Source organism: Pseudophryne corroboree, chromosome 1 (assembly GCF_028390025.1).
Source record: "Pseudophryne corroboree isolate aPseCor3 chromosome 1, aPseCor3.hap2, whole genome shotgun sequence".
Lineage (NCBI taxonomy): Eukaryota > Metazoa > Chordata > Amphibia > Anura > Myobatrachidae > Pseudophryne > Pseudophryne corroboree.
Window position 1 is genome coordinate 476,677,486 of NC_086444.1, and position 13,570 is coordinate 476,691,055.

The 13,570-nt window shown below is 42.6% G+C and overlaps 1 protein-coding gene across 6 annotated transcripts in view; it reads right to left on the reverse strand.

Moving 5' to 3' along the window:
- The window catches only part of AOPEP (aminopeptidase O (putative)), a 1,013,974-nt gene that overhangs the window by 472,080 nt on the left and 528,324 nt on the right, over window positions 1–13,570 (reverse strand). For all 6 annotated transcript variants that reach the window (XM_063913752.1, XM_063913753.1, XM_063913756.1 and 3 more), the window contains one exon: window positions 10,939–11,045. In XM_063913752.1, the coding sequence (XP_063769822.1) occupies window positions 10,939–11,045 (107 nt within the window). The remainder of the gene's footprint in view (window positions 1–10,938; window positions 11,046–13,570) is intronic.

The following is a 13,570-nucleotide window of genomic DNA, read 5'->3' on the forward strand; positions in this document are numbered from 1 at the left end:
TATCCTGCTCAGCTTGATCCTGGCCCTGATACCTCTCACTCAGGTCTTTAACTACCCTGGACTGCATAGACCATGTGGTGAGAAATGTCTCTGCTTGTAGTGCCGCATTTTCTGAACTATTTTCGACAGCAGGTGGAGCCACTCCTACCCATAGTCACTCTCCGGCAGCTGGGATCAGTTTACCATTGGGATGCTCGATCTGCTGGAGGTGACCTGTCCTGCATCTGTTTTCGGAAAGGGACTTCCTCAATTGGGTCTGGGATCCTGTTGGTATCCTTGGGGTGAGTTCCCCTGTAGGCTTCCTCCCGTCTGCACCAGACTGGGTGCCATGCTTGGCTCACTGTGTGCTGCACTGGATAGGCTGCTCTGAATCTCCTACCTCTCCCTGCCATATGTGAGACCACAAATACTATTTATATACTATCTTAGTCTCCTTGTGGACTGCATTATGCTGGTTTTCCTATCTCTACTCATCACCTGCGAAGTTGCAAGCATTGTCTCTATGCCACCTTTGCCTTACTGGGGAACACACGAGGGGCACTACCCTGGCTCTTCTGTCACATCCTACTAACTGAGGGAATGCAATCATTGTCCCTAAGACATCCTTACCTTACTGGCACATACATGAATGGTACTGCCCTGATTCTCCTGCCTCACACTGCCAACTGTGGGATTACAAATATTGTCTCTATGCCATTGTTTCACTCTGTGATATAACAGGGTCCAGAATACAAAATTTACATCTCTTAGTCTCCAATCTTCTGTATATTATATTGGACATTGTTTTGCCTAATTTTACCCTTTGAAACTGCATTTTAGTATAACCTGCGATTTTGAACTGCCTACCACTCATGTGCTGTTTAAAATGCTCATCTTGTGGAGTTTGTACTGCGGAACAAATGTAGCCATGCTCACCCAGCCTGTAGCTTGGTGTAACCGCGGCAATCCAGGAGCGGCAAGTGTGCCCACGACTAGTACTCGTGCGTGTATCTAAGAACGTGCGCCCTCAGGAATACATGGGCGATGTACTAAGTCGCACCTGCGGCATATGTGCGATGCCACAGAATAGATGACCGTGGCTACATCTATACTCTATAAGATATTGACGGCCTATCTACCATACAGTATATATTTACACAGTTTGCACTTAGGTACGGCTTTCACTTACTACTCTATCCTCTTTGCATACTGTGTATTCTCAGACAGAGAGGGGGGGGGGTGCTTTTTTACCCCCTGGCTCCCAGGTAAGTTAGCTCTCTGTCTGGATGTGTTTTTAGTATAAGCCTTTATCATGAGCCCTTACTGTAGACAAATCACATGGCCCTATGTGGGCACTGCTATTATGTAGTGTTAGGACTGCTGATATCAAAGAGGCCTTGGCGCGGCTAAGCAGCTAAACATATCTTTGCAAACACGTGTGACCAATTCTCTGAAATTCTATTACCAGATAGGTTCAGGTATAGTTACAGGTAATTTTTTAGTGTGCTATGGGGGATACCAGGGAGGGGGGGGGGAAGCACCCCCCCTCTCTGTCTGCTGTTTGTCTGTGACACCTCCCCCTTTCTAGCACCTGATATATAATTATCTCCAGGAATGATAGAGCAACTGCCACTGTTTGTCTGCATACAGTGTATCCTGATTGTACTTACAAAATAGTTTTTAACTTGCTCAACTGTTGGTTGTCCCCAACCACTGTGGGGCGCTAGTGGCTCTAGTTTCTGTCACTGTACACAGACATCTTGATATTTCTTCCTTAGCTATGGTAAGCTGGGGAGATTTTCTTAAACTACTCTAGGTTCAACTGTCCTGTTAACACCCCTCAACAAAATTTGCCTTCTCCACTTGACATCACGTCTACTCCAGCTGAAATTAATACCAACAGCTACTGGAGGATATTACCTCATCTGAAAGGAGAGTGACAGATAAAATCTCAGAAGTTCAGATGGATATTACTATAATACACAAGGATAAGCAGAAACTCCAAGAGAGTTGGTAAGACCCAAATTTCTACCTTGGAGGATTCTATTGCCTATCTGAAAGGAAAGATCTTGGCTCTTGAGCTGCAAATGGCGTTGTGTAGTTTGAGACTCACAGACGTTGAGGGCCATCTTTGATGCAACAATGTACGTCTTGCTGGTCTCCCAACAAAATTATTAGAGGACTGTGTTTTAAAATTATTTCCTCAGAGGAAGCCGCTGAATAAGTGATAGGTGGAGAAACGCGTAAGAGTCTTCACCAGTTGTCCGGTACCGGATGTTCAAGTTTTTCTTCACCTGCTCATGCCTGGACCATTTTTTGGGATACTCCGGATAAGACCCACGAAAACGGTTACTAAAAGCACCAGGAGTCGGGAGATACCAATTATTGGTCCATAAAGGGTCAATTCTGGATCCTTGAAGCAGGTTGTATTTATCACTAACATGGACTCTTTCTATAAGCCTGACGGTCCAAATTACAGCATGCACTAACCTACTAATATTGCTTTGAATACTCTCTGCAACTAACTGATAAGCTTGTCACAGTGGGAACTGCCAATCATTGCCTCACCTGCTGCTACTAATTGATCAGCTTTACTATTAATTAATCACTACTTTGCAAGAGACTGCCACGTTAGAAAGAGCTTATACATATCAGATCTGCTTGAATTAATTCATGGACAAAACATCAGCATAAAGGGTTCAGAATTGCACTATGCCAATTGTGCTAATTATGTTATGCTTTGCAGGTTTAACCGGTATTCAGGATATAGTTATCTAAATGTGATTTTTATTATTGTTTTTAATTGTGTAAAATAAAAAGCACACTTATGTTTTAAATCAGCGCTGTTATTGGTGTGTTTGTATTCGTGGGTGTCAACTGACCGTTTTCAGGGAATGGTTGGAAAAAACGCAGGCGTGTCCAAGCGTTTGCAGGGCGGGTGTCTGACGTCAATTCCGGAACCAGACAGGCTGAAGTGAGTAATATTAGGCCTACTCAGAAACTGCAAAAACTATTTTTGTAGTGCTCGGCTGAACAAGGGTTCGCACACTTGCAAAGCTAAAATACACTCCCCAGTGGGTGGCCACTATGTGTTTGCACGGCTGCAAAAAGTAGCTAGCGAGCGATCAACTCGGAATGACTCTCTATATTTCCTGACTTTTTGGCTACTTTCCAAAAATTCAGAGCTCAGTTTGTTCAAATTCAATTGCAATTTTGGACTTTATTATGCTGTTCTCTTTCCAACTAGCCTCTGTGTGGCTGCAAATAGGAGTACACAGTTCTTCGGGTTCTCCAGGGATGCTCCATCTTGGCTCACCCTCACAAACTGGGCTGACATGGCAGCCTTTGAGTATTTTCTTATACTCTTCTCTATGTTTTATTAGTAAAGTATTTTTGTCTACTGCCTTACAGATCAATATATTTTTACTATGCTTCTAGATTGCATTTACTATTAGTGTTCCAATTGTTAATAATTTATGTACGATGGCAAAGGTTGCAAAGCCAGTTGATGGATAGCCTTGGATACCTCTAATGGTGGTTATGAATGTTTTAAGTATGTTAGCAGAAAGTGTCTACTAAAGTATGATAAAATATGGCCAAGATGGCAATAGTCTCAGTCTGCTCTGGGCCAGGAGATCCCTGCTTAAACCAATACCTTTGTTACCTGTGGGCTTCTGGGCCTCATAATATATGCTTACTTTTGCCTTTGGTCCTTTTCAATGCATTTAGATTTTTATATCTGTCTAGGTCTGGTTGTTATATACCATCGGCTGAGATCCTGGCCTAGTCAGCCCAGTCGCAAGATTTCAGTTTGGAAACGCCCCTCCCACAACTAAATCTCTCTGCACATTTTAATTTCACATTTTCACTCTACTCCACCAGCACTGCGACATGGTTTTGCCATGGTGTAAAGTTGCTTGCTCTGTTTGCTTTGATCTAGACGAGAGGTTCTCAAACGCGGTCCTCAAGGCACCCCAACGGTCTAGATTTTAGGTATATCCATGGCTCAGCTCAGATGGTTAAATCAAGTTGACTGAGATGCTAATTATATCACCTTTGCCCAAGCATGGATAAACTTAAAACATGGACCGTGGGGGTGCCTTGAGGAACGCGTTTGAGAACCTCTGGTCTAGACTCAGAATCAGCCCCAATATACTTGTGCCTTTGCAATGTGTTGTTTTAATGAATAATGGAGCCAATTTGAGTAGTTTTCAAAACTGTGCACAATAATTGCTTCAACTGACTACAAAATATCTCCGGTGTGAATTGTCATTAAGTGTCTTGCTCAAAATGTTCTCCTTATCATTTGACTCTGGTTGAAATGAAAGTCCTCCAACAGAGCACAATGAAATTACCATTGATTTCTCAGCACTATTTATGGACTATAAATCCCTTATATGTCAATTTAACAAATATGCTGTAGATTGACACACCTAAAGTGAACCTCGAAAATGTATTGCTCAAGCTTCCATCTCTGCAGAAAAGCCTGTTCCACCACAAAATGATTTGTTTGGGCAAGTGAATAGGGCTAGTTGCTCTTTGCCTATTACATCGATCATAACAAATGATTATAACCTTTTACACAATTTAATAAATCTAACAACCAAAATTACTTAAAGTACATAAATGAGAGAAGCATTTGTCATGGAATAAAACCAAAGAATTCCTTTTACCGAAACTATTTAGTAAATGTTTGGTGCTATTTTGTTTCATGATTTAACAGCAATGTTCATGGAGATGCAGGAAAAGCGGCAGCTCCAATTCACATTTATAGAATGCTAATCCTGGGGACAGCAAGCTCTTGGCAGACACTGTGGGTGATATCTTTCATTCTAGAAGTCTCGGTTTATGGTAAAACAAGTACAACATTTTATAACATACACATCATAATGACCTTAGATGTTCCTTTTTGAAATAAACTGGCAGCTGTAAATATATCTCTCTGGGTTCTATTTTTATAGCAAACATCTGAAAAGTAATACCGCCGTCAATGCAGTATTGTTTTTCTTTAAATGCCACAGCTATGTCGGCTTTGTCTCACGTGAGGTTGTGTTTCTTCACAGCATTATCAGGAAAATCAAGAGCTGTAAAACACAAGTCTCACAAACAGCTTGAGCCTCAGGCACTGCAGAATTTATTATTGGCAGACTTCCTGTCGTCAACCACTCCCAGGATTTTCTGGGAGAAATCCCCCAATAATTTCTTGTGAAAACTACCAGTTATCATGACAGAACAATAAAACACTAAGACAGAAGGAGGAGGTGATAGGCACAGTGCGGGAGAGGTCATGAAAAAAAGTACGTGTTGGTTTGACACTGGCATTTAAGGGTCATAAAGGGTTAAACATAATATACCACCTATTTCATTCACATTCTCAAATTCTCTCAAAGACATTGGAAAAAAAAGAAAAAAAACGAAGAAGAAATCAATCTCTAGATAAGTGGTGTATCTCTGAAATGCGACTGTTATTCTTTAGTCCTTACATAAAGGAAATCTGCAGCTGTTGTATGCTAGCAGGTGATAAGCTTTCTCCTATTGTGCCTGTAACTATCAACTCCCAGCACACACACACTTCACACCGGTATGACACTGACTGTGTTTGGCCTGTCCCATTCATCACTGTATGTTACTAATGGCATAGGTGGTGAAACACTGCTCAGTTCAACAGATCACATTTGCTTTTCACTTGATTTCAGGTTGGCCTCCCTGATTATGTCAGCTAATTCAGACCGTCACATGGAAGAATACAGAGCCAGAGAGAGAGCAGGGTGTGGTTTACAGAACAATATGTATTTTCTTCTTTGCTAATCCTGAGAGTGGTACAGTCAGTAACCTGAGAAGGGAAACTGGCCGGCAGGCATGTTTTCCTGGCCTGCGTGTCTGTGACAGGGTATGGTACTGGTTACTGAACAGAACAAAGGGGAAGGCGGCATTCCGGAATTAATCTCTGTGCTTGGGTGGTGCATTCCCTTTCCTTCCTCCACTCCCTAAATATTTGCTCTTGTTTAGGGTACCGTGAGGAGGAGAGGGGTGGTGGGGGTTTGGGCAGGGGAGGTAAGTCCAGAGATCTTGGGTCTCTGGCACCTCTCTTACCTAGATTTGCCAAAAAGAAGAGATAGATAGCATCTGCTTTTACTAAGACTGCCTGGGATCTTGTTTTGTACATCCCATTGATTTCTTTTAGACTGCCAGTTCTGTACTCATGTTCCCCTCTGTCTGCGGTTACAAAATGAAGCAACTAAGAAAGACTTCAAACGAAGGATTTTTGTTTGGGAACCAAGAATCTGGAGCTGTTTTTTTTCTTTATTATAACAGAAGCACTTGGAAATTCTCAAAGGGCAATCCTTCACCAATATTCACACATTTAAAAATGCATTGTATACAATTATTACTAATAAATATCAGCTGACAATTCTGCAACGCTAATGGTCTTAGTTGTCAAATACAAAGTTCTGCCATAGTTTAGAAAAGCCGTGGCGACTGATAATCCTAAATATTTGTGATCATGGGCAGTTTTCCACTATTTATGCTAAGTACACACTATCCAAATGGTTTCAAACAGTCAGATTGGGGAAATGACATCGCATATGCTGCACTCGCAATCTTGTTCCTGACCTCCCGATTCCGTTTAAGAGATAAAAGGCAAAGCACACAATGAACAAAGCATTGCTCCGTGTGTATGGTTTCACACCGATACGATCATAGCACTGTCGGATTAGAGTGTTTATTGGATTAGCAGTATCCATCCACCCGGCTTTAACATCAATATAAACTGCAATTTTCCCACATTAGTTTGGAGCCTCACAGCATTCCAATATCGGGGTGATGGTAAGTTATTACGCCAAGGCTTTGGTTGGCGTTTTCTCATAAAAAAACATAGCATTATATAATGTTTTTATGGAAATATCTCCTAACCTGAATTGAGTCCCGAAATCTGGAGGTATCGTTAACATTTACATGCTGAGTGCAGCTATATGTTGGCCTGGCTTTATCTACTTCAAGCTTCCCTTAATAGAAACTTGCCAAGCTGAAATACTTCAGACTCTAGCTACTATCTTCTAGACCAGTGATTTTCAACCTTTTTCAACTCGCGGCACACCGAACAATATTTTTAAATTGCTGAGGCACACCACCAGTCCTCCACGGGGAAAAACACACATAGTGGCCCCCACGGTGATAAAAGAAACACACGGGCACTCACAGTAATAAAATAAATACATTTGCCACCACAGAAAACCCCCACACACATTTGGCCCCCACAGTAATAAAACAAACATTTGCCCCCCTCAGAATAAAAAAACAAACATTTTTCCCCTCACAAATAAAAACAAACATGTGCCCCCTCAGAATAAAAAAACAAACATTTGCCCCCTCAGCAATAAAAACAAACATTTGCCTCCTCAAGAACAAAAAACACACACACACTAGCCCCCGTAGTATTAAAACACACATTTGCTCCCAAAATAAAAATGAATAAAATACATTGGTCCCTACCTGCTGGTAGAAGAGAAAGGAGCTCAGGTCCCTCATCGGCTGGAGTGAAACTCACAGTGCAGATCTGTGAGCGGTAGACAGGCATGCAGGCAGACTAGCTGCCCGGCTGTCTGGCTGGTTAGCTGGCGAGTGGGGCCGTTATGCGGGCTGGATGGCAGACGGTCGTACGGGCTGGCTGGTGGGCGGGCATGCTGCCAGCCATGCTATGTAGCGCATGTGACCTGTGATGCCATGCCGCCGCGTCACTATAGGTCACGGCTCAGGCACTATCAGAAGAGCCCAGCACTGCCCGCGTGTCCGCTGTCAAGGTCCACAGTTAGTGAAGGGGGCTCTGACTCTGCGGCACACTTGTCAACCAGCCGCGGCACACTAGTGTGCCGCGGCACATGGGTTGAAAAACGCTGTTCTAGACGGTACCAGATAAATAAGTAATATCTGATTGGTTGCTATGGGCAACATCTTCACTTCTACAAACCTGCACTTTAGTACATATACCCCTAAGACTGTGGTTTGAAACAAATTGTTCCCAAATCACTTGTGTGCGTTTGTGTGTACCCAGTTTGTGAAGAACAAAGACAACAGGTGCCCTGAACCTAGTGGAATGCAGTATTCTGCAGTTACTGTACAACTCCAAAGAAAAATAAACAAATAACATTTCCATGACCATATTATCTTATTTTATGTGACAACTGCAAGCATCACAGAATATTTACAATAAGAGCAAGAGACATGAAACAAAGGGCGGTGTTCAAAATGAATTAAGAAAAACAGAATTAATGTTTATAAAACAGTTTTATAATTTGCAGTGCATGACTCAGCCTCAAATAACATGCACAAGCTACGGCAGTCAGGCATATTAAAAACAACACTACATTTTATTTATGAAATGTACTGTACAACTTATGGTATATTGCTGACTTCATTATGAGGTAGAAGCAATTGTAGTAGAAATCGGACGACCGATATCACACTAAAATAAGTTGTGCAAATGATAATTCCAGTTTAAAATCATTATTCGGTTAACACCTTACTTCCCCAGACTTGTGGGTCTCCCATTCCAGTATCCCTCACAGAACTCCCCCACCCCCATTGACACGCCAAGGAATCTTGGGGGTAATTCCAAGTTGATCGCAGCAGGATTTTTGTTAGCAATTGGGCAAAACCATGTGCACTGCAGGGGGGGGCAGACATAACATGTGCAGAGAGAGTTAGATTTGGGTGGGGTGTGTTCAATCTGCAATCTAATTTGCAGTGTAAAAATAAAGCAGCCAGTATTTACCCTGCACAGAAATAAAATAACCCACCCAAATCTAACTCTCTCTGCACATGTTATATCTGCCTCCCCTGCAGTGCACATGGTTTTGCCCAATTGCTATCAAAAATCCTGCTGCGATCAACTTGGAATTACCCCCCTTGATCTTAAGCATTTTGTGAAAGATAACGCTTAGAAGCTTCAACAGGGTTATCACTAAACCAATGGGACTTCCCTGTTTTAAATGTATATTTTTTTAGCTGGATACTCAACATATTAAGTTTAGTTCACAAATGTGATCGGATAGATACAATTTCAAATCACTTGTGTTTATGAAAAAGATGGAACATTTGTTGTCAATTCTCTATAAAATCTTTAAATTGTTAATCATTTGTTCCTTGGTTCATACAGATGTGTCCTCATACATTTAGGGCGGTGTCCTATTAGCAGCAGTACTTTACCGCTGCTAATAAGATCGTTGGGGGCTATCCTATTAGCCCTGATGCCGGCACTGATGCTTCAGGCATCCAAAGCATAATCTCCGATACAGTACATGGGATCGGGGATTTATCCCTAATCTCGTGTGTTTTCGTGCAATTGCGGGTTAATTTCGCCCACTGAAAACGGCCTCTAATAGGATACCATGATGATCATCGGTCATTAATCGCAATATCGGTCGTTTTCAGCCACCGAAATGGCATTGGGGCTAATAGGACACTGCCGTTAGGGGGTAATTTAGAGATGAACGCAGATCGCTGCATACGCAGCCAGATCTGTGTTCATCTCTGCACATGCTGAGGGCCGCCTCCCGATTAAATAATTAATTGCAGACGCATAGGAACTAGAGTTGACCACTGGCAGGTCAGAGGGTCGGCGGACATTTTTTTCCGTAACGGCTGTGTGTGACGTCACGAAAACCACCAGCCAATCAAAGCTCGCAGACTGGCAGCCAATCAGGTGCGGTGGCTCCTGAGTGGCTGCCAGACCACTAACACCGATTGGTTCGTGAGCAGACACCACATTTATAATGGAAGCTGTCCTGCGTTTGGCCACCCACATCCCGCCTATACCCGTCTGCCTGGTTAAGGATTGTGGCCACTGCTGCCCCGTGTTCCTGCTGCTAAGCACCCAACTGGAAGCTCTTCCACAGCCTGCCCGTCTGGTAGCCGCACTCCCCTGCATCTCCCTGTGAATGGGCTGCTTCTATCATTCAGAGTGGCTCCTGCTGCCCTCCTACTGCAGCCTGCACGGTGAGGGACCTTCATAAGAAGTACTCACTCCACAGTGAGTAGCAGTACTGTACCACCTCTGTCAATGCTGTTTTTAATTTGGACCTGTATTTTTCAGTGGATTCTGACTTTTCAATGTATTTGATGTGGATCTGCCTTTTCTCAGTGTAAAAGTGGATCTGGCTTATCTGAAGAGTTTATGTGGATCTGGCTTTTTTCAGTGTTTATCTGGATCTGGGGCAGCTCTGGTGGTTAACTGCTCAGTAATGTATGTGTGTGTGTGTGTGTGTGTGTGTGTGTGTGTGTGTGTGTGTGTGTGTGTGTGTGTAGGGGAGGGAGAAGAAGAGGGAGGAGGTGTTTGCCCAGGAGGCAGCTGCACAGCAATATGGGGGGTGGGGTGGTGGTGGGGTTATAGTGTCGTGAAGGGGCTGGGGGGGTTGTTACTGTTTTTTTGGGACAGTGGTCTGACCCCTACACTTTCATCCTGGCCCGTAGATTTTAGAAAAAAAATGTCAAGCCCAGACTTAAAGCATAATAGACACACTGGCCTGTGACTTTATCCGCATAGGATATCACAGAGGAAGCACATTGGAACTTGACATGGGAAAAAGACATGGTGGACGCATTGTATACAGATTCAGACTCATTCGCACACAGATGTAGAAATGTTGCACATTAAACTGATCTGTGTAATCTAGCAGAGTAGTTTTGATGCTTCCAGTTGTTTGATTATGCCACTATGAGGCACATTTTTAGAAATAAAGACACTTGTCATGGCGGAGTCACCCAGGATCTGGCACAGTTAGAGGGGCTGTATGGTACGACTGAAGCCGCAGTGTATGAGGAAACCACTGTGGGAAAATCAGTCTAATGTATCGCAATAGACATTAGAAGTTGACACAGTACATCTCAGAGATTGGTGATGCAATCTAAGTGATGTTACCAACAATGCTAAAGGTGCTAAAAAAAAGATAATATATGTACCTAAGTATCTGCAGATCTTCCTGAGAATTCCTGAGTTCATCACTAAGACGATGCCATCGAAGAAATGCTTTGAAATCTTGCTGTTCTCTGGCCTCGTCTTGCGACAGCTGTTTAATGAAACAATCACATTCATTATTATACTTATAGACATTATAGATTTCTCCTTAGTCCTGTATTCTAAAATGAGTGCAGAGAAAAACACTTAGGGAATACATGGGATTCATCAAATTCATTTCTTGTTTTTAATACAGATGTGTCCTCATACTTCCAGCCTCAATATAACATGCAGCACAAGATGCCTGGCGTGTGTCAGCCGCCATGTCCCATGCTGACTTCTGGTGTCTTTTTTTGCCAAACATGCATCTTATTCGCAGCTCAATGTGACTAGGATGCATGAGGAAACTGTGCTGATTAATTTTATATATGACATTTGAACAGTATATATGTGTGTGACTGAGTCTGTATAAGGAGCAGAACAGAACTTGTACTTGAAAAAAGCTGCGGCTGTTATATTGTAGCAATTTGTATACAGATTCAGAGAGCGGTATCCTATTTGCCCTTTCAGCGATATCGCGATTAATAACCGATGATCATTATCACGGTATCCAATTAAAGGCCGTTTTTATCGTCCAAAATTGGCCCAGCAATCGTGTGATAACACATGGGATCGGGGATAAGTCTGAGGCACCTGAAGCATAATCCCCTATAAGTGCCGGCATCAGGAGAAAACGACGCTGGCATTGGGCTAATAGGCTAGTCCCTGGCGATCCTATTAGCAGCAGGAAAATACCGTTGCTACTAGGATACCGCCCCGAGACTCAATCACACACAGGCATACTGTACAGTACAAGTATCATATTGAATTAATCAGCACAGTCTCCTCATGCGTCCTAGTCACATTGTGGTGCGAATAAGTAGCATTTTCAGCCAAAAAAAGAAGGGAAAAAAAGACGCCTGATGCTAGAAGATTCTATCATGGCCTGGAATGCCAAGAAAGACTGTTTGGCGTGACTGCAGCAAAGATGTATGAGGACATGTATGATTATTCTTTTTAAAGCATTTCATGTATTTATTTTTTCGCGTAATCCATTCTACAGTGAAAACATAAATACTGTAATCCACTGAATAGAGTATACAGCTTCATGTTATTGAAGTAAATGGAATTGCAACACAGAAGACTGAATTTTGTGGTATTTTAATCAAACCTCTATATCACATGTATAGTTTAGCCCTCCAAGGATTTACCAGAGTGCAAAACCTTGTGCTACATTTTCTATAAATTGATATTGTTTTGTCACTTGGTTTGAGTGTAGACTATGTAGAGGGATCTAACTGCTGTGCAAAACATTGCTTATACCTCTGTTACAGCTATCTGCTGTAGTTCATAGTTAGTGAAAACAAAGCAAAGAACAGTTAGACCAGAACAGGAACCATAAATACAGTATATAGGGCCTGATTGTGTGCTTGTAGTATGGCCGAAATGTACAACTTAGAGCATCTATGAGCAATTACAAGTCCTAGTTGCTTCTCACCAATGGCTGAATGGGCAGTACTTGATGGCGTACAGGAGAAGCGCCCTGTGAGTGTATGGAGTTGCGACATATTCTGAGTTGAGAGTATGCAGAGTTGTCAGCACCCAATATGGTCTAGGACTAGGTGTAAGTGCCGTTGCCAGTGATATAGCAGCCAGAGCTGGGTGCAGTGTTGTCGAATAGATGCCTCTGACTCAGAATACAGGTGGTTGGCTGCATAAAAGAGATCCTGATCACTGGAAGCATCTTAGAATTGTGACTGCATTATGTGCAAGTCAGAATCAGGCCTATAGTGTTAAGACCAGAGATTTGGGTCACTTTTTAAATTACATAAATGTGAAACTCTCCATACAGAGTCTTATCATGACTCACACACGTAGATGGACACGTGTGATCAGCTCCGTATGTTTAGCTGATATTGATCTAATGATTATCGGCAGTGGCACAGAGAGGGGAGGGGGACACTAAATACCCAGGCCCAGGTCTGATGGACGGGCCCAGTGGGGGTCCAGGTCCCCCCTCCCCTTTACCTGGCAGCAGCAGCTCTTCTCAGCCTAGCACACGCTGCTGTGTGCTGGGCTGCAGTGTGGCCATGGAGGCACTTACAGTACTATTTTTTCTAAGGTTGCATGACCACGCCTTCTGTGATTAGGCCTCGCCCCAACCAGGCTCTCTACAGCCTGATTATTTGGCATGTCTCTCAGTTTTAGAGCACACATACTGCAGTGTCAGGCATACCACCATATCTCCTCCAGTAATGCAGCAAGTGCGGCTTATATTACTACAGTGTCTGCTGGGTTACTAAATTAAGCTCAAATGTGATGATCTCTGCATGTTAATGACAAAAAAACAAAACTGGAATCACTATTTTAGTTACATATAAATAAATTGCCCATTTGTCTTCATTCCTTGCAAATTGTATGATGACATTTCTGCCCCTTTGTGCAAATATAATCAAATCTACATTTCCTGCCATTACAAGTAAAACCAGAGACAATAATAAAAGATTTTGTATTTATAGCGCACAATACCATGGTTAAATATAATGGAAACAATCTGTGTAGTTAAAAGAGAAAAGGGATGGAGCATTTCCATGGTAT